General features: G+C 40.4%; 1 protein-coding gene and 1 non-coding gene across 7 annotated transcripts in view; both read right to left on the bottom strand.

The window, feature by feature from the left end:
* SKP2 (S-phase kinase associated protein 2) overlaps positions 1 to 22527 on the bottom strand; it is a 134105-nt gene that overhangs the window by 109184 nt on the left and 2394 nt on the right. For 5 of the 6 annotated variants that reach the window (XM_063664723.1, XM_063664724.1, XM_054487063.2 and 2 more), the window contains exons 3-7: positions 13135 to 13246; positions 10218 to 10361; positions 8436 to 8570; positions 6453 to 6551; positions 5163 to 5293 (exon numbers count right to left, since the gene is read on the bottom strand). In XM_063664723.1, coding sequence (XP_063520793.1) covers positions 5163 to 5293; positions 6453 to 6551; positions 8436 to 8570; positions 10218 to 10361; positions 13135 to 13246 — 621 coding nt within the window. The remainder of the gene's footprint in view (positions 1 to 5162; positions 5294 to 6452; positions 6552 to 8435; positions 8571 to 10217; positions 10362 to 13134; positions 13247 to 22527) is intronic. The other variant, XM_063664725.1, reaches the window with a different exon arrangement.
* On the bottom strand, positions 21684 to 21787 carry LOC129037645 (U6 spliceosomal RNA). Its single transcript, XR_008502885.1, has one exon. It is a non-coding gene; the product is annotated as a U6 spliceosomal RNA (small nuclear RNA).

Raw genomic sequence — 22527 nt, 5'->3', positions numbered from 1 at the left:
TGCTGGAAGTTCAGGGCAATGGAATTAGAATCACACACTATTAGAAAGAAAAAATTATCATCTTGGAACATAAAATTTTCTACCCAAAAAGCCCAAGAGAATCATCCGAAAAAGAAAACTGTGTAAAATGACAATCTTTAGCTTATCTATGTATCAGCAATAGCAGGCTGGAAAAATAATAGGGAAAAAAATCCCATTCACAATAGCAAAAAGTAAAATTAAACACCAGTATATATAAGCAAGCAATATATTACAAAGGTAGCAACTCAGATCAACAAAAGAAATAATGGATCAGTAAAAAGAAATATTGCCACTACAACTGGAAAAAAATATTTCTCCAACTCAAATAACATATTTAAATATATTCCACATAATAAGTTCTAAATACAAAAATATTATTTTTGTATTTAGGGTAATAATATATTAAATATTAAAAATTACTAAATAAATAATTCAGGGTAATTATTTAATTGAATCTTGGGATAAGGTATTTCTAAACATAAAAGAAAACATAGGGAACACATAAATTTACTACATAAAATTTTAAAACTACCATATTAAAACAAAACAATTTAAAAAGTATCAGAAAACTGGGAATGTATTCAACATATATTAAACAGCGAGTTAATCTTATATAAAGAGAAAAAAAGATAAATCAAAAATAGGCAATGAACATGAACAAATCTACATTGCAAAATACCAAGATAATAAAAAGCAAGAAATACCAAATAAAATTAGAAATATTTCTTCTCAGCCATCAAGTGAAAAAAAATTCTATTATAAAGCAGGTCTATCATAAAGTAGGTCTTCCATGTACCACAGGTAGATATTTAATTTTATTTGCAGGCTTTCAGGAGCCTGAACCCTGCTTTTTTTGGATAGTGAACTGATTCCTGCTTTTTTTGGACAGTGAACTGATTTTTTTTTTTTTAAAGAATTCAGAGAATTATACACTTTACTTTTGGTCCAGTAATTCCACTTTTAGAAAAATATAGATGTGTATGAATATATTCAATGTGGCAACAGTTATATTAGCCCCTCCTCCAGTTAGTTTAATATGTTAACCTCATCCATTCCATGAAATACACTGCTAATCATTATGAAAAAGCTTTCTGATAACATTTCATACATAAAAAAAATATACTAGGATAGCTTGTAAACAAAATATATACAATGCGTTATAATTTCAACTTGGCCAAAACACACTCAAACTCACATTTACACACAAACACATACACAGAAAGAAAGAGAGAAAAGAAAAAAAAAGGCTGGAAGGAAATACATCCAAAATGTTAACTGCAGTATTCAAAGGTGTTGGGATTACAGGCAACTTTTCAGAATTTGGAAGAGAGTCATGTAAGATACTTGGCAATCGGAAAATGAATCAATAAATGTTACTTATTTAGAGCAACAGGCAAACTTCATTAACATTTGAGGGTTTTTTGGTCTCACAAGTATATCCCCTCCCCTAAATTCTGGGCTTGCATTTTCAACTGCCTCCTCAACATACCGTTTGGATATGAGATAGGCCTCTAAATTTATGTCTAAAATCAAATACTCAATTTCTCCCCCAAATTTCCTCCTTCCCTAAACTCTTTCCCATTTCAGCAAGTGATAATTTCACGAATCCAGTGGCTTCAGCCAAAACCCTTGAAATCACAGTGGACTATTTTTCTCACATCCCACGTTCATTCTGTCACCAAATCTCATGATGTTGGTTTTTAAAATGTGCCCAAATCTGATCATTTCTTACCACCTTAAGTGTCACCAGCCTAGCCTCCTAACTGGTCTCCCTGCTTCATACTTCCCCACTACAGCCTTTTCTCAACACAGCACTAGCGTGAGTCTTTTAAAATGAAGTCAGTCATATCATTGCTCTGCTCGAAATACTCCAATGGCTTCCCATATCCCATGTCACTTAGAAAAAATTCAAAGCTTTTGCCTTGGCTTAGACAGCCCTTGGCCATCTTTCTCCTCTCACTGTTCTCCCTGCTCCCTCTCACACACTGGTTCCATATCAAGGTATTTGCACTCGCTAATCCTTTGCTCTTGAATGTTCTTCTCTCACATATGCATATGGATTCCTTCTTCAGTCAGTCAGTTCTCTGGGTCCAGTACAGCCTCTTCAGAGAGGCCCTGTCTTTAACCATTCCATCTAAAAGTGTCCTCTTTCTGCCACACTCTATCTGGTTACCCTGCTTTGCTTTTTGTCCTTGCATTTTTACCTCCTTTCATAACATTTATGAAATATGTTCACTTTCTGGCTCCCCCACTAGAAAGTAATCTTCATAAGGGTGACTTTCTCTGTTTTGTTCAAGGCTACATCTCCTGAGTCTGGAACAGAGCTTCAATCACTGTAGGTGCTCAATAAATATTTAATAAATGACCAAAAAATGAAAAAAGTACACAATAAAATTTTGAGGGACCAATCATCTAGCCAGCCAACTAGCCATCGGCAAAATCAGACGCAATCATACTTTGACACCACTGGAGAAAGAACCAAACATTGGGGGATAAAGTGGGTTAGTTTCCTCTGGCCCACACTTAAGCTCTGTCCTCCCTGGGCAGGAAGTAGTTAGTAAACAGTAGTCACTGCCAAGGTTTCCTTTTCACTGTCCCCTTCATTTCACCATAAACAGTAGACCCAACCTGAGCTAGAAGGGATCTTAGAAACCACGTAATCCAACCTGTTACTTCAAAGGAGAGATGATTTCAGCTACAGAAGTCAAGGTGAAATCCAAGACCGAACGTTTCTGTGCTTCATCCATTGCTCCATGGAAAGGTAGTGATGGGGGTAGTGGGGGAAGGAACAGTAATAACAGCCAACACTAATTGAACTCTTACCATGTGGCAAGAAATGTTCCACATGCTGTACATGTCTTAACTCATTTATTCTTTCCTGTAACTCTAAGAGATGGGTTCTACTTATCTCCATTTTACTGCTGAGAAAACTAAGGAACAGGCAAGTTTAGCAACTTGCTCAAGTCTACCCAGTAAATGGCAGAGTGGATATTTGAACCCAGGCCATCTGGTACCAGTCTATGAGCTAAAACCAAATCCATATTATCTCATATATAATGAAATGGTGTGTGCTACTGTTAATGACATTAAAAACTTTTTATCCCCATGGTATAATTAAAAAACCAACACTTCAATTTATATTCTGTCTCTTTGTCCTGAATGTGTCTAGCAAGCAGAATTTTAATACCTACTATTTCTGCCAAAACTCGGTAAACAGGCTTTCTGTTCTTTCTTGGAGGAACAAAAGGAAAGATTTTAAGCCAAACTTGGACAAAACCAACAGCACTTTGCCTACAGCAGTTTCTCAACCTTGCACCCAGAGCCTCGATTCACGTCAGAAAATCTTTAAGTAGTGAAAGATCCAGATGTGGGAAAGAAATATAAACAAGGCACTGCCTTCCCTTCACCTGCAGACAGAGAAGAACCAACAGTGATGGGATTTCACACCAAGAGGATGCTCGTGGGTGAGAGTTTAAAATTCTTGGAGGAAAATTTGGCAGAAACTATCCAAAACTTGAGAATAGTACCTAATGCTGGACCCAGCAATTCCACTTTTAAGAATCCATCCTTAGAAATGCATCCAAAGATTTGTCTCTGTCACTCATAAAATTGTTTATAGGAGAGAAAAACTGGGAAGATTCTGAATGTCCATTAGAATTCTGATCAACTGTATATATTGCTATTGACTTAATATAAATTATTGCGTATCTATTTGATGGACTATCATAGCCACTGATGATGACATCATGTAGTCACTGAAAATGGGGTTAAAAAGCATATTACAAAGTATTTAATATACTATGTCCCATTTAAAAAAAAAAAACAGTTTTTGTACAGGAAAAAGCCTAGCAAGATGTTAAGATTATTGATAATTTGCTCCCCTTTGTGTTTTTCTATATTTCACATTTTTTTAAATGACTGTATAACGCTATGATTAGTTTTAAAATAGTAATGATAAATACTGGGTGGGGAGAGTGGTATGAAATGAAGGCATGATTGCTGCTTTTATTGCTTGCTAAAGAAGGTGTTCACTTTGTCTGCAAATGCAAGTGTTTGGAATGGCAGTAGTCCAAATTTGAGTCTTTGCACAGGTGAAAGACTCGAATCTCTACCCACTCATGAGAATCTAGCAATTATTTTCTATAGCTTTATACATCTTACTAGAGGACGTCTGTCCTGGAGAAGTAGTTTTATACTACTTAAATTTTAAGATCTATTCTGCAGATGTTTGATTCAAATCTTTTTCAGAATAATAAACACTATAATAAACAAAACACACTCAAATAAGCTAGTACTAACATCAAGATATGGTTGATGTGCGTTGCTGGTTTAACTAGGTTTTGTAGACCCCACAAACTGAATGTTGGCCTGAGATGGTGAAGCCATTTAAAAAGCTTGCCATTTGTAATAACTTATCTTTGCAAATCAAGATTTTCTCATTAACATACAAGTAAAATAAAGTGTAACTGAATATTAAGGTTTTTAAAGACTGTTCCCTGCTACCCTTGATTTCTAATGCCTGTTTTCATCTAAAAATCCTCATTGCCCTCTTGGACTGAATAAAAAGTAAAAGTCATAAATATGAACTTATTAACAGAGTTTATAACAGAGTTTTTGAACCTTGGAACTGATGTTTGGACCAGATTATTGTGCGTGCTATTCTCCATCCTATACACCATCCACCAGCATCCTGGCTTCCACCCATGAGAGACCAGCAGCACTCCTACAGCTGTGACAATAAAAAATGTCTCCAGACATTGACAAATGTCCCTATACAGACAAAATAGCCCCTAATGAAGAACCACTACTTAATACTAATCAAATGCTACATTTATGTATTTTTATGTTGGGGTTTACCTAGTCATTTAGTTGATTAAAAGTTTTTCTCCTTAAAAATAAATTGTTTTCAAGTGTAAAGGTTTCTATTGTTAGATCCTGAATTCAAACCTTGGCTCTAGCTCACTAGCTGTTTACCTTTACCTAACCATTCTGATTAGCAGCTACCTCATCTGAAAAAGGGGACTAACACATGCACTGGATTAAATGAGAAAACTTATGTGGAGGAACGATTAGGAGAAGCTCAATGAATCTCATCTATTATGTTGTGAAGGCCTCAGTGGTCCAGGCTTGGAAGCTCTAACCTGATTTCTGGAGATTCTTTCTGTAGCCGCTAAGATTCAGCTGGGTGATGGTCTCTGACACATGCGCAACAGCCACCTGTACATGCTTTTCAGTGAAATCAAAACACCAGGAGAGGTTCAGCTCATCCAGTCTGTACAAAAGAGGGGTAATAAAGAAAATATGAAACCATCACACAGGAATGAGTTTGCCTCAAACTGCAAACAAAGAAAATGTAAAGCCATTGATTCCTTATCATTTCATGCACAGAATACGTGCTTCTCTAACAGTAGCTACCTTTAGTCACCTAAGTATACCCTGTTTGCCCCTGAAAGTTGCCAGGGGATCAGAAGGGCCTTGGTGAATGTGCCTCTTCCTGGAAATGGAGAGAAGTACCTGATGGCTCAAACCTTATTCCAGTACTGCAGGTAGAAATGCTAGTCTTTTATGTTTGCTTTCTCAAACTACCATCCACCCAACACAGACTGAACAATCACTCAGGATGTTTTACGCAATTGATTGACTACACTGAGGATTCCTAATGAAGAGATGCTGACATTGCAAAAAGCCACATCATCTTACTGTGCTTCTGCTAACTGAGCAAAAACGAGGGTTTCAGAGACAAAACACAACCATTAATCCCCACTCCCCACTTCTGGCACTGCTGAATAAATATAGGGCTATACATTTGATCTCACTGATAACATGCATTTCCAGAGGCAATCTATTTTAAATGGACCATTAACAAGACACAGATTCAAATGCTGTACCATGGAGACCAAGGGATATTTTTAAAAAACACACATATGCATAGTACTGTGTATTCCAAAAAGCATGCATTCCCCTCACTTAGCAATATCTGTAACTGTACCCTTTATGTGCTGACATTATTATGAAAGATATTGTTAATAGAATTGCCCAAATTTATGGTCTATATTTATAAAACACCAAATTTGATAAAAAACTGTAAGTTAGGTCTACAGATACCATAGGGGAAAAAACCTGAATGTACAGTTAAGTGTGAGCAGATTTCTTACAACCATACTGCTGATAGACACTACTACACTTCCCTTATTTTAACAGTTCCAAATAAACAAAAAAGAGATCACTATACAAGTATCACTTGCCAACTCAATTGACTTGGCTCCTGAGCTTGGACAGAAAGTTTGGAGGGCAAAAGATTTTGCATTCACCAAATCAAGAGCCTGGAAAGTTACAAAAAGCTCAAAAAGTTCATCCCATTTTATACAGATGTGAGGGATAATTTTACATTTGACATAAGAGTCTATAATCAAGTCTCACATCTTTCATACCTGGAACAGCTGCTTAGCAAAGTCTGCAGGGCAAATTCAGAGAATCCAGAACACCCAGAAAGGTTAAGTCGCACCAAATTTGAGTTTTGTGCGAGATTACTGGAAAAAGAGAAAAACGTCAGAAGAAAAAGACCAGTAAGACACTCTATCCATCAACAACATTTAGATGAAAGCAGGCAAGTGTAGTTAAGCTCACAGATCTTTGAGTCAGTGAGTTTAAAATGTATATCACTATCTCTCAGACATCAAACAGGATAATTTGCCTCAGTTTACTCATTTGTGAAATGGTATTATCAAACTTCTTGGCAGGGTTATTAAGAAGATTAAATGATATAACGTAATAAAAGACTTACTACAAAGCAAATACACAAGATATCAATCAATGTACTTTTTGAATTAAAAAGACAATGGAATAAACATATATCCATTTCACCCATAATTAGAATTAGCTTGCAAACTTCTACTTGTAAAATCACCAGGTTCTTTTGATTATACATCTCTCAAATTTGCCATCTTGTCTAATACATCCCCAAATGCCCTGTGTTAGTAAAACTTAGTGATTAAGAATTCTGGAATATTGTATCACTAGGTTCACATCTTGGTTCAGCCACCTACTAACAATGTGACCCTGGAAAAGTCTTATTCAGTCTCCCTGTGTCTCAGTTTCCACATCTATAAAAAGGAAACAAGTAAGATCACACTTCATGGGGTTGCTGTCAGAATTAAATGAAAACGCATTTACAGAATTCACTATCTGGCACATGACACATACCCCAAAACATTAGCTGCTATTACTGCTATCTGTTTTATATCAGACTTCATCTTTTCTCACTTGAATGAACACAGCAGTATCCTTAACTACTCTAGCTTCTTCTATCCTCGATGGACCCTCCATAGTACCTGGCAAGTTAATTTCCTAAATTTCAACTCTTGACATGTTCCTTCCATTCTCAGAACAACTCTCTCCACCATCATTCCCTTTTTTTTTTTTTTTCAGATGGAGTTTTTTGCTCTTGTCACCTAGGCTGGAGTGCAATGTCGTGGTCTCAGCTCACGGCAACCTCCGCCTCCCGGGTTCAAGCGATTCTCCTGCCTCAGCCTCCTCAGTAGCTTGGATTACAGGTGCCTGCCACCACACCCAGCTAATTTTTGTATTTTTAGTAGAGACAGGATTTCACCATGTTGGCCAGGCTGGTCTCAAACTCCCGACCTCAGGTGATCTGCCCACCTCAGCCTCACAAAGTGCTGGGATTACAGGTGTGAGCCACCGCACCTGGCCCATGCTTCCCTCTTGATGGAAGAGTCCATTCTTCTTACAGCAAGGCGTAGGGGCCCATTACAATTTGGTCCCTGACTCTCCTCACCTCGTCACTCTCCTCCCTTAGTCCTGTGCTCCAGCAACTTCCAACTACGTAAGAGTTTAGAACCACACAGGAAGCTTTACCTAGACTGGTTGCTTTGTCTTATTACCTAGAGATCTCCTACCTAGATATCTTCAATACTCAAGAGTCACTTCCTCTAAGAAGGTGGCTCCTCATGTGTTGCCACATATTCACCGAAACATTTAATAAACACACTGCATGGTAATTATCTGTCTTGCTCATAAATAGTTTACCTTCTCGCAAGAGGAAACAGACATGTCTTGCTCAATGTTTCCTCTCGCAAGAAGGTAAACTATAGCTTAACCAGCATTCACTAACAAGGTGGGAAAAGTTTTAGAGCATTCATTTTCTTCCCAAATAATACACATGCATTGTTCATCCTTGTATCTCTAGAACCTAGCACAGGGCCTGGCATATAGTTAGCATTCAAGCTTTTGTTGCTTCAATGAGTCCTGAAAAGTTTTGCAGAAGCTAGAGCACTGCACTAGATATTTTCCGTATCCACCTGGATATGGCTAGAAGGGCACCCCAGTTATATACAGGGAAAAAAATTCATACACATAAAATCAACTGCCTTTGTGACACTCTGCCTGCCACTCACTTGACAATGGGATCCGAAAGCCGCAGGCCTTCCAGGCTTAGATTCTGCAACTTGGAACACTGAGACAGTATGCCGTGGAGGGTGGACACTTCTATAACTGAGTTCGACAGGTCCATGTGCTGTACGCGAAAAGGGCTAAACACGGAGAGAAAAAAGGGGCTCCATAGGTGGCTCTCACAGGTACATCCAATTTCAAATCAGACCCCTCTTCTCACCAAATGGGCAGCCAATCACAAACAAGACTCTAAATACATACTTCAAGCATTAACTATAGGGTCATAAAACATATTGCTACTAGTGTATTCCCATCTTCATTCATTTTAAAATTCAAGAGGATTTTTGCCAAGTACAGATGTTGCTGCCAATACAGTCCCACTTAGAAAATAATGAGTGGGCATCACAACAATGAGCTGGATGTGGGTGACAAGGAGATTAAGACTATAACGGCTCCCGGTTTCTGGCAGGGGTGAGTGGGTGAGCAGCAATAGAACAGGGAAGATAGGGGAAGAGCAAGTTTTAAAGGGAGACCAGGCCGGCGCGGTGGCTCACGCCTGTAATCCCAACACTTTGAGAGGCTGAGTTGGGTGGATCACGAGGTCAGGAGTTCAAGACCAGCCTGGCCAGCATCGTGAAACCCAGTCTCTACTAAAAATACAAAAAATTAGTTGGGTGTGGTGGCGCGCCAGGTACTCGAGAGGCTGAGGCAGGAGAATTGCTTGAACCTGGCAGGTGGAGGTTGCAATGAGCCGAGATCACGCCACTGCACTCCAGCCTGAGTGACAGAGCAAGACTCCGTCTCAAAAAACAAAAACAAAAAAAAAAAGGGAGGCCAAATTTGAGTTATGCTAATACTGAAGTCCTTGTAAGAAATTCAGGTACAGACGTTTTTAGGTAATTAGAAATTTGGGAATTTGAAAGGGAGGGCCAAGCTATAGATGAGGAACTGAGAGTCCTGGGCATAAATGTGGGTGTATAGGACACAGCTTGTCCAAGGACAGCATTTGGATTTGAAAAAGGTGGCAGCCAGGAACCAACCCTGGAGTGAGTGAACAAAGGAAATCACATGTGTGAAGGAGACTGAGAAGGAACAGCCACAGGAGGAACAGGATAAAAAGCAGCGGGAGAGGTGGTTCTGACTACAGAAAGAAGGGAAAAAGTACTGGAGTCAGGAGACATGTTTTATCTTTAGCTCTGTTGTCTTCAGCTTGTTTTTCTGTTCAGTACCTAGTTATTCTACTCAAATATGTGATAGCAGTAACCTTAGTATTGCAAAATTATCAGAACAGAAAATTCTTTTTCAAAATACTCTACAAAACAAACAAAAAGAGGGCATTTTTTTCAGGTTTCAAATTTCTCCACGACAAAAACCATAAACCCCAAGCTACAAACATGAAAAGACTCCTCACTTTTGTTATTTATCAGAAATGGGCAGTGGGGAAGTAACTGGGCACCCTTGCATCTGCCAGTGAGTGCTTTACTTGTGCCTGCCTTATGGGACTCACAGTCCCCCCATCAGCTGAGGACTTGAGAAGACAAATGTGCCTCTTTCACCCTGGGAAGAGACTAACAGTAACCCTGAGTGAAATGGGAACAGTGTCATTGAAATCTATGCTAGGTTCCAGCACAAAGGCCCCATAGCAAAGTATGGAATTAACATCCCACACTGCACAGATGACCTACCATAGGCTTTAAGGCTGAAGAAAGAAAAAAAAAAAAAAAGCTTTGATCTGTTTCTACCATGAAATTTAGAAATAGTCTTTCCCAGGGATTTTTCATCTTTACCTGAAATGTTCAGCCAATGGTTGGTCCATAAATGATCGTGGGCAGCGGAAGGCGATCACCCCTTGAGACAGCAACCGACCAGTCACATCCGGGTGCAGATTTTTACCTGTGAGGTCTAAGGTCTGCCATAGAGACTCATCAGACCTATAAAAGAGGAGATGCTTAATTTGGCCAGTCGGTCACACTAAATGCTGGAAGCCCTCAACAACATTACTAACAAGGAGGACACTGCTGCTAAATCCCCTTGAAGCACATTCTAAAAGAACTTTTGTTTTTAAGTTGGCTATACAATTAGCTATGATATTTTTAAGGCACTAGAGAATTTTTCTTGATCTCACCAGGGATAAGCTTCCATCTTTCTCTTTCTATATACTTCCAATTTAGATGGTTCAAGGTGAACATTAGCACTGCCGTGATCTAGAACCAGAGAATCATATTCCAGCATTCAAGTTGACAAATTTAAAAAATGATTGCTCAAATCAATTAATTATTATATTACTAGGCAAATAGGATCCTCTAAGAAGTTTTAAATCTATTTGCCACTTTAGTTAAGCAATTATGATTACTGTAGCAACATGGAAAATTACTAAAGGAATGAAAGTTAGCATTATTTTATTATGAAATAAGGCTGTCATAGGTATTCAATAGGAACAGTCATGGTTCAGCTGTGCCTTATAATATATTTGAAGCTTAAAACATACACATGTGTATAAGTATGTGTACATAGGTGTGTGCATGAACTAATGTGAAATAAGAGAAGGGAAAAATACAACAGATTATAGATGGTGTTTCTAAAACAAAAGGGACATTCTAAAAACGTACTGAATAGCACAATAAGAGGGGTTTAATATCCATAGTTTAATTCAATTTAAAAAAAGAAAATGTGAAATACAAGCACATGAAGGAACATTTTAAATGCTTAGGTGTACTAGAATTTTCTTTTTAAATAGTGCTTGAAATAAGTGGACCACTGGCCAGAGTTATGAAATAATTTCATCATAAAAAAATTGTCAGTGTGTGATTTGTGTGACAAATCTATCATTAAAAAGGTGGACTGTAGATAAGATATCCTTAAGAGAGTGGCACACTTTTGTAACTTTCTTGCCCAGACAGAAGTCCATTTTGGCCTCCAAGGTATTGGTATTGACACCAGATCAGCACTGCTCTGGTTGTCTTGAATCTCATCTTGATGTTTCCTCTTGCAAGAAGGCAAACTATAGCTTAACCAGCATTCAATAACAACAACCTGGGAGAAGTTTTGGAACAATTTGTTTTCTTTCCAAATAATATACATTTTTTAGGAAGATGAACACCTCACAGAAAAATGAATTTGGGAGCTACCTGAACCCTAAGCCAAGCTTAACTAGATATGGTATGATGGTTAAGACTGTGGAGTTAGCCAGACTTCAGATTCCTGCCTTTCCACTTATCTCTCAACCTACTATTCCTGACCCTGCAGTTTCCTCATCTCTGAAGCTGAGATGACACAAACACCATTACTTAAAATCATATGGAGGATTAAATTGCAAACACTGCACCTGTCACATAGCAAGTGCTTAATAAATGTCAGTAATTACTTTTATGACAACTGAGATGAAGTTTAACAGACTCTAGGGGAGATGTAGGTCAAAGAATACACAGCCACAGATATGCAGGATGAACACATCCCAAGATATAGTATACAACAGGAGAACTAGAGTCAATAACACTGTATTGTAGTCAGAATGTTTGCTAAAAGAGTAAATTTTAGGTGCTTTTGCCACAAAAAATGGGTAACTATGTGAGATAATGAATATGTTAATATAGTAGCCATTTCACATACATATAACAAAATATCATGCTGTATACCTTAAATATATACAATAAAATTTTAAAATGGGATTAATAGACTCTGCAAGAAGAGGACAAATACATAGCTGGCACAAAAATAAAACCAAAGTGGGGTTGAGTGCGATGAGGGTAAGTGAAACTTGCCTGCCACTTGCACCAGCATTCCAGGTGTGCAACCCTCTCTGCGGCTCTTCTAAGCAAACAACCCACACCTGTAAATAGCAGCACACCCTTGAAGGCAAGAGGCTCCTGCTATCTCATACAGGGAGTTCTAAGTATGTGGAAGGAGAAGCCAGACGGATGGCCTTTGAACACAAAGCAAAGAATGACCAGGAGGTAGGATAGGGATGAGAAGGCATGAAGATAGTAAAAAGTTCCAGTTGATAAACATAGCCTTTTTCTTGCTCCAGGCCTGTTATTGCCTTTCCAGCTCACCAAGTCTTTCCACATGCAACTCACCTTCCACACTTAAAAAGTGTTGCCAAAAAAAGAGCACAACCCCACCAATGGCTACTCAGTGCGGAACATGTCTGGGAGTCAGGCATTACACCAGCATCTTCATATTTCATCCTCATAACCAGTGGTTTCCTCCTCATAACCATTATCCCCATTTACATATGGGGAGATGAGGCTCAGCAGTGTCAACTAACTCGCTCAGGTCATGCAGAGCATAAGCAGCAGAGGCTGGGTGTGCACTCGGGTCTAACACCAAACCTGTGTTCCCTCTCCCCATTGTGCTCACTGCTCAGCCCAACGGCGTGAGGAACCGCTGTCTGCATGCACCTCTGTAACTCTCTCTGCACTTAAAGCACACCGCCTGGCCTACATCCCATAAACGCATCCCATAAACACATGCTGCACTGAATACAGGGCAAAGAGGTTTCCAGACATTGGTAAGTTTACCCCTCCCAGGAAATTCCTCTTCCACTGTGAAATGAGGACACTTATTAATAAAAATATGAAGATACCTAATTTGCTTTGTGCTGCTCTATTTTTCTTGGTTTTTAGTTTCATCAGACCAAAACGAATAAATAACTTCCTCTCCTCTTCCTCCCCTACGTTTGCCAAAGGGGTGAAAAATACTTACGCTAGGCGATACCACCTCTTACAAACACCAGAGACCTTTAGCAGCTCAGGGAGGCACAGACAGGAAAAGATTCCCAAGAGCAGCTCATCCGGAAGGGAGTCCCATGAAACACCTTTGGAGGGAAAACAAGTGTTTGCCATCACCATTCTTTCACCCTATCAAGTCTACTGAGTCTTTTCAAACACACAAAGAATATACAACATTTAGCTTAAATGGGGAATTTAGCACAAATTAAATTACTCATCCTCACAATGATTTTTGTTTGAAAAATCACTTCTGTTGAGCAGAAAAATAATTGTGATGAGTAATTTAATTCGTGCTAAATTCCCCATTCCATCGTCTATGTACCCTGAAGTGACCACCACACTCTCTCAGCAAATGAAAAAGAGAAAACCAAGAACACTTTTCCTGTTCTTCCCTTCAGCTCTAGCCAGCCAATAGGAGGCTGGGGCATGAACAGTGGTGCAAAGCGCCAGCCAATCGGAGGCTGTGACATGAACAGTGGTGCAGAGCAAGTCCCACCCTCTCAAATGTCATTCAATGACATTGTCAATTCATTGACATCAGTAAGATATTGTGGTGCTTCTGGGTGCAAAGGAAGGCCTTGTTTCTCTCTGATGTGGACTCAATGGTGACCTTATTTAAAAGGCAAATAAATCTTCTTCCCTTTCTGATATGGTTGGCTGTGTTCCCACCCAAATCTCATCTTGAATTGTAGTTCCCATAATCCCCATGTGTTGCAGAAGGGACCCAGTGGGAGGTAATCAAATCATGGGGACGATTACCTGGTGATAACCGCCCCTGTAATTTGATGCTGTTCTGGTGATAAGTGAGTTCCCACAAGATCTTATGGTTTTATAAGGGGCTTCTCTGACCCCTTCGCTCTGCACTTGATGCCGCCATGTGGAGAAGGACGTTTGCTTCCCCTTCCACCATGCTTGTAAGTTTCCTGGGGCCTCCCCAACCAGGCTGAACTGTGAGTCAATTAAACCTCTTTCCTTTATGAATTACCCAGTCTTGGGTATGTCTTTATTAGCAGCATAAGAACAGACTAATACGTTTTCTTTAAGGTTTACAAAAGGCACAGTTTACCTAAAAGAGCAATACAAAAGGGTGTTGTCATTTCTTAATTCAACAAATATTTACTGAGCTCCTACTATGGTGCCAGGTTATCATTTTAGGTGTTGGGAAGGAGTAGTAAATCAGACCCAAAACACTACCTTCGTGGGACTTCATTCCAGTAATGGGGAATAGATAATCACACATCAAAAAATAAGTACATTATATGATATAGTAAAATTGATCTGTGCTGTGCAGAAAAATTAAACAGGGCAAGGGAGAGAACAGAGAGTTCAGGGCAGATGTTATTAAGTTTGAACACGGTGGTCAGGGAAGGCCATACTGAGATGATGATCACTAAGCAAATGCTTGAACAAAGTGAGGGAGTGAGCCCTGTGAGTATCTGGGGTGTGTTCTAGATGCAAGGAACAGCATGTGTGTTTGAGGCATAGCAAGGAGGCCAGTGTAGAGCAGCAGAGTGAGCAAGGTGGGTGGGTAGAAAAGAAATCAGAGAGCAGCCAGGTCATGCAGGCTTCCTAGGTCATGATAAAGCCTTTGGCTTTGACGCTGAATTCTATGAGGCACCACTAGAAGATTCTGAGCAGAGGAATGACGGGCTCTCACGTAAGTTCAAAAAGGATCACTCTGGCTGCTGTGTTTAGAACAGAAAGGTGGATGCAGGAAGAGCAGTTTTCTTTCATAGAAGCAATCTCTAACTATTCAACAAGTATGAAACTCTTAACATATGAATATATAGAATAATCCCACAAGGTCAGGATAATATAACAATTGCCAAGAAGGAAATAAATGCACAATGAAGGAATCCTAAAAAAGGGTCAGATGAGTTCAATGACTGCCTTCCTAGGCTTTCCACCTCTGATGGATCTTCTACACCAATTCTGGTGATATTTTCTCCTCCCACTCCCATTTAAAGGTGCCAGTCTTTACTGAGCATGTCCTTTGTACCAGGCCCTGTATAAGTTGGTTTGAGGACACAAGGGAGAAAAACACCGAGGAGTGTGACAAACACCTGCTGCCCTGGGCAGTCTTTCTAAACCAGCATGTCTTTCCCCCAGTTAGAATCCTTCAGTGGTACACCCCAGGTATTTAGGCTAAAGTCCACAATGCTTAGTACAAAGTTAAAGGCTTTCAGCCAAGTCCCAACTAGTTTTTCTAGGTTCGTTATCTAGAAATGTGTTCCAGCCATTTGGAGCTACCTGTAATTCTTAGAATGAGTCATTCTGTGTCATATCTCAATGCCTCTGCACATCCTGTGCGCGCCTCCAACTACTATTCAGTTAAAATCACATGGAAGCCCCAGTTCCTACAGAAGGCCTCCCATGACATCAACAAGGAAAGGCCACTTATGTACCATAATTTCATTATTTACTTACTCATCTCTCTAGACCCCCAGGAGCTCTTGAGAACAAAAACTCTTTTTTTTTTTTAGCAATTTTTGTATTTTCAGGAACTAGCATAAAGTTGATACATTCATTCACTCCCATATTTATAAAATATGTACTATACACTGAGGTCTATTCTAGGTTTTAAGGATATAGTGATAAACAAGGCACAATCCTGACCCTTATTCTGCTCAGCGTTTGAGAGATATAGACAAACAGGAAACTTCAATAAACTATCCTGATGGGCTACAGTAGGATTCGGGATGCTGTGCAGCTTATGGGAATGGCGCAGGGGTTAGGGAAGCCTTTCCGGAGGAAGTGGCCTCTCTTGAAATGAGTAGGAGATACACAGTTGTTCAATGAATGCCTGTTCCCCTAGCCCCACGCCCTTCAGGGGACAAAATTAAAGGATTGACTGAGGCCCTGAAAGCTAGGGGTAGAAAGCTGAAGGCAGATCACCCCTGCTGATCTGGGGAGGCAGCTGGAGGTTGTGAGGAGGCTCCTCCACGTGGCAGCTGTTCCGTCACCGCCACAAAGTTCCTCCAAAGTCAACATGGGCAGGGGACAAAGGTTCTCAAACCAGGCTCTTGCCCTGCTCCCCAAATTGAAAACAAAGTTGAATGACAGGCTTTTCTCAAGTTTTTCTCCCATTAATCCAACTCTCTCAGACCTCTGCTTCCTCTTACATATCTAGATCAGAATCTAGTAATTGATTGGGCATAACTATATTTAGCTGTAAGTATAGTCATCCACTCACATATTTATTAACCATGTACTATACACACTGAGTTCTGTTCTAGGTTTTGGGCCACAATGATAAGTAAGGTACAATCCTGACCCTTATTCTACTTTGAGTTTGAGAGATACAGACAAACAATTAAACAGGAAATTTCAATAAACTATCCTGATGGGCTACAGCAGGATTCAGGGTGCTGTGCAGCACATGGGAATGGTGCAGAGGTTAGGGAAGCCTTCCTGGAGGAAGTGGCCTCTATGGAAGAGTGAGCTTAACTATACTTCAATAACATACTTAGCTATTTTGAATCTAGTATGTTGATATTTTACTATAATCTGTAAAAATCATACTGACACCATGCGCTTGGCCTCCTCAACACATTTGAGGACTACTGGACTGAGAAAGCAGCACAGTTTCTATCAGAATCCTGGCTGTGTTGCCCCAAGTCTGTGAACTTGGGCAAGTTACTTAATCTTTCTGGCCTCAGTTTCTTTACCTGCAGGAAAGGAAATTGACAGATTTATCTTGCAAAATTGTTCAGTGAAGAGTAAATGAGGTACAAGAAAAGATTAAATAATGCAGCAGGGAGTAAAACTTTCTTTTCTATATTCCTCTCCTTTCCCAATTAAGTCTGCGTATTTTCTTCATGCAATGACCTTTTCAGTGCTGCTCTGAATTTTCACCCATGGGCCGACACTGGACAAGGTCTGCACGGTATGACTTACCAAAACCCCGTATCTGCCCTCTATTTAAGTTTGGGTCCCCCAGAAGCAGATTCTGAAGCTCTGACTTCAAGTAGTTTATTTGGGAAGTGATGCCAGGAAGCACTAGAAAGAGTGGAGAAGACAGAGGTGGAAGGGAAGAAAGCCAACCTGGAGTAGGCTAATAAGCAGGTTATCCCTATGGGCAATTGGGGTTCAAATCTTCTGGGGACTCCAGTAAACCATCTAGAAACTACCCCAGAGCTGTCTCATCCAAGGGCATGAGTGCTGGGGTATTAATCCATCAATTGTTGTTGGTCACCATTTGGGGACTCTCCAGTATTCCTGCCCAGAGAAAGCCCTCAGGCATGGAATCTCATCTACATGTAGGCAAGAGCTTTGGCATGTAAGGTAATGGTGGGCTTCAAGGGGCTATAGATAGGGCACCAACAGAAATTATGGCTGGGGAAATGAAATTAGAAAAGCTTGCTATGAAGTACAGGGCAGGAGAAATAAATTAACAAACTTGGTGCTTTCTATTAGGAAGACATAAGAAATCAGGACCAATTAAAAGAGCAATAGCAGCCAGGTAATTAAAGTGCTAGAGGAAAATCTGGCATAGTGATGAACGCAGAGGTCAGTAGACCTAACCAATGAAGACTGCATGTGAGACTCCAAAGTTTGAAGGACTTTGTGTTGCATCTTCCATCTTTGCCTTCCCAGCTCCTCCAGATTTCAGCTTAAATGGCACCTGCTCAAAGAAGCATTCCCACCCAGGATACCACCACAGGCCCCATGCCCAGATTTGCACATCCATTACCTAACAATGCCTGGCACATAACAGGACTCTATAAATATTTGCCAAATGTATTTATTACCCCTCTTCATGCAAATGGTGAATGTGCTAATTCTCTATTAGTGTGATTGGTTAACCCTTATGAACCAATTAATGACTATGTGCACAGCACTGTTGGCATATGGAGGGGATGAAGCTGAAGACAAAAACCCAGAGCAGAAGGGAATGTCCTCTATAAGTATAGCTGTAGTCTCTGGGAGATGGGGGCTGGGGCTTCAAGGAACATGCAACTATGATAAAAGAGACAAGGTCACACAATCAGTAAGTGGCAGAGGGGAATTCAAACTCAGGTCTGACTTCAAATCATGCCCTTTCCATCCTAGTGGGTTCTAATATTCTATGCTCTTCTCTGTTGTAAGTACAAATTTTGAAAAGGTGAGAATTAAACCCGACTTGCTATGGAAACAGAAATCAATCAGGGCTAGGGAGTGAGTGGAAGAGGAGAGAGAAAATAAAACAAAGATGCTATCAATGGGTTCACCACCAAATGGAAGGAGCAAGGGCCTAGAAAACGCACATACTCAGCTAGCAGCCAAGTACCCAGTGCTCTTACTCAGCTAACCACAGAATGACACTAATCCTAGGGGCCCCGGGTGGGGGTGCCACAGCCTGATATGGGCTGCTGTCCCAGCAGATGGGGCAGAAGTTTGTCTTTAACAGCTGCTCTAGCAACAGGCATTCAGGCTGTGATATGCTTAATCTAATTTTCCTTGCCATATTTAATTCTCAAAACATTAGCCATCTGTTTCCTGAATTCATGATGAAACTGCTGCCTGGTCTGTTTGCAGAGAGCGGAAGGAAAAATCCAGAGGTCTTTTCTCCACTTGTCTCCGCTAAATCCAGCAAGGCTGCAGCTGCATACCAGCCCCACATTAAAAGATATAATTACTGAGCCCAAGGTCTCCAGTCTTCAATGACATGGATGACAGTTAAATATACTTCAGGGCCAGGAAAGGGCAAAAACTGGGCCAAACCAGCAAACCTACTACAATCACCCTCACCTACCACTGTTTCCAATTATTTCTCAGGTGCAAACCCAGTTTCACACTTCTGTAACCTTATCACCTCTCATGCTTCCTGAAATTCTCTGGGAAGAGGGCCTTGTTGGAGAGTTTTCTATGCATTCCATCTTTGCAGTGTAGGTAACTCATCTTACTTGACATATTTATTTCTCAGAACATCACTCCACTCCACTCAGATTCAAGCTGAAAATCCAAAGTAATGCTAATCATAATCAAACTTTTGACTTAAAAAATTGCTGCTCTTTAAGCATAATCAAATTATACTTGCAGAAATGTGTACTGAGGACCTGGTACTCATACTTGTTTTTGTGTGTGTGTGCATTTCTTTCAGGGAGTTGGGGGGTGCTCACCTCATAATTGCTTTTGCTGGCTTGTTTTAAGTAGCAATACCCCATGCTTTCTTTCTGGGGAACTACAAACAGATTGTGCCATCCCAGATGAGTTCTCCTTCCTCTTCCCACAAACCATAAATAATACATTTGAGGCCATGCTAGCTTTGGGTGTTTTTGTTTTTTTGGCTAAGGTGGACAAAACTGAAAAAAACAAAACACAGCCAAACTTAACAAGGATTCCCCCATGTACCCCTTCAGTCCCACAACCCTTTATTTCTATGAAAGACTTGCTCAACCCTGAGGTGTAGGGGGTGTAATGAAGAAACAACAGAAGCTGGGATTTGGAAAAAATATGGAACAGTGTATAAGCACTATGAGGGCAGGGTCTCTTGCCTGTTATGTTCAGTGTTGTAGTCCCAATCTCTAGAATGGTGCTTGAGAAATATTTGCTTAATGGATGAATGAAAGGAAGCTATGGAACAAAGAAAGATGACTGGTGAAGATCCCATAAAGGCTCTTCCAGTGCTGAGTTTAGTAACTATAGACTGAGACTCACATAGGGCATGAAATCAATTTAGTGAGTTTGACTAGCATATATGTACATATAAAGAATGAAGTAGAACAGAATAGAAAATATCTTAGTAAGGGGAAATACAGTTTTGTAAAACTGCTGTTTCAGATACATACCCAGGATTGCAATGTAAAATATGTTTCTTACTGGTTAAAAAAAAAAGTTGGAGAAAATGCTTGCCTAAGGGTATTAAGACACAGATTCCCAGGCTCACTCAGGCCAGGACTCCCCGGATCAGAATCTCAGGAATTTTACACTTTGAACAAGTTCCCGTGGGGATTCTGATATACAGTAAATTTAGTAAAGTGGTCTGACAACCACTTTAGGGTCTGGAATTTCAAGCATTTAAGAGTCTTGGAAGAGCTGATCAACAAATTAGTTCAACTCCATTTTCATGGCTATCACCTGTTTAAAGAGTGGGGTGGGGGACAAGCATTTCATGACCATAAATAAAATGCAATTGTCCCCTTTCCGCCTGTTACTGATCTCATTGTTGGGCCATTTCCTCCCCAACTCTTTCCATACACTCACTCCAAGGGCCAATCAGACCTGTTCTAGTACAGGTTGGCCACAAAGCTTTCATCTTCCAAGATAAACAGACGAAGAGGATTTAGTTGCCAGATGTACGGTTGGACTGGGGCCTGCAGGGAGAAACTGCTTAGCAAAGAACCAACAAAAACTCGCAGCCCAGAACCAGTCATCAGATATCTATGTACAGCAGGTGTGGCCTGTTCTACCCTAATCCTGGCAAAGCTAGTAGCCACCTGTCCTGACAACTGTAGACAAAACTCCTTGGAATGACAATCCAGCTCCACTGGAGGCCCAGGCTTCCAAAGGCCCATTGGGAATCCTCTATACCAGCTGTCCCTCATCCTGCATCACTGAGTTCACCCTTCCCCACTCCATACCAATTAAGCAACCTCTGTTGTGTGTAAGTCCACGTACATTGGTTTCCCTCTGTGCCTCTCCTTAGGTAATAAACATAAAAGTCACCATTCTTTCTCTCTCACTTCAGATATATACTTTTGAAGTCAGCTTTAACCATCAAGACACTGATTACACCATTTTCAGAGCCCTCCCTTTCCTCAGAATCTCCTTTTTTGCTGAGTGGAAGGAGGAAGATCTTCCACATCCACCTGAATGGGAATCACAGCTCTTATTTTTTATTGTATTTTCTCCTCAACTTGAGTTGCAAATTCCTGGGAAATAGCAAAGACTCCGGAAACTTCTGTCTTGTTCCCACAGCGCCTTGCTTAAAAAAATTTTTTTTCACTTGTGGAAGGGCATATAGCAATCACACTCTATGTCAAAAGCTATCGGCACTGGACAAGTTAATAAAAATCTGTTCATCTTAGCATGAAGTATCTTTCACCACATTTGGTTGGTCAAGCACCAGATTGTTAGGGCTACATTCCAGACACAAAGAAGAGCGGTGAACATTAAATTTTGAAGAAAAAAAAATTTTACACTAACAGGGTCAGAGTAACAATATTAAAAACAAAAGATAAAAGTCCACTAGCCTCCAAAATTGGGGTTAGGAATTTTGTTGGCTTATTTATTGTTACGTGTCAGTGGCATGCTAAGGGTTTTACGTCACTCTCATTTAATCTTCACGACGACCTGTGAAGTGGGTATTATTACAGCACTCCATTTCACAGATAAAGGAACTGAGGCAAAGAAAGCTTGAATAACTTTCCAAGGCTGATAAACGCAAGAATGAGGATTCAAACCCAGATGTGACTTCACTACAACCCCCTACTGCTTCTCTAATTAATCCAATTCCTGATGTATATTCCCAGACCATAAATTGGGCAAAGTTCTCTTTTCCTAAAGAAAACGCTGAAAACAAACGTATTTATTTTCTGAATTAAAAAAGTGGAATGCATCTCGAATCTGCATGTCATCCTGCGCAGGGGCCATGCTAATCTTCTCTGTATTTCCGGTTTCAGTATATGTGCTGCCAAAGCGAGCAACCAACCAATCAACTAAACAACCAATCTATCAACCCTTCTGCAAAGGAAATCAGATGGGAGAATTTATGAATATACTTAAATTACCTTGGGTCTGCAAGACTTCATCTTTAAACGTTTAATCTGTTTCTTCTTCTCCATCATCCCCCACCTGATTTCAATTTAGACTCTGATCACCTCTTCCACAGATGATTTCAACAGCCTCCTAAATTCTGTTGACTTTAATGTCGGAATATATCTGGAACCTGACCACCCTCACCCCCAACAAGACTTCAAGCTTTGGCCAGGTGTGGTGGCTCATGCCTGTAATCCCAGCACTTTGGGAGGCCAAGGCTGGAGGATCGCCTGAGTCCAGGAGTTTGAGACCAGCCTGGGCAAGATGGTGAGAACCCCCCCCCCCGGCAATCTCCATCTCTACAAAAAATTAAAAAATTGCTGGGCATGGTGGTGCATGCCTGTAGTCTCAGTTACTTAGGAGGCTGAGGCAGGAGAATCGTTCGAATCCAGGTGAAGACAGTGAGCCAAGAGCACATCACTGCACTCCAGCCTGGGCGACAGAGCAAGACTCCATCTTGAAAATATAAAATTTAAAAAAGACCCTAAGTTTCTACCCTTGACGCCCCTGCAGTTGAGTCTCAACACATCAGTGTGTCCTTTTTAGAAGGTTAAATCAGGTCCCATCACAACTCTGCTCAACATTACCTCCAGCCTAATCTCCCCCGACTCTCCCTTTCGCTCATTCC

This window comes from Pongo pygmaeus, chromosome 4 (assembly GCF_028885625.2).
Source record: "Pongo pygmaeus isolate AG05252 chromosome 4, NHGRI_mPonPyg2-v2.0_pri, whole genome shotgun sequence".
NCBI classification, from domain to species: Eukaryota; Metazoa; Chordata; class Mammalia; order Primates; family Hominidae; genus Pongo; species Pongo pygmaeus.
The sequence above is the reverse complement of the archived record's forward strand: the minus strand, read 5'-3'. Positions and strand labels throughout refer to the sequence as shown.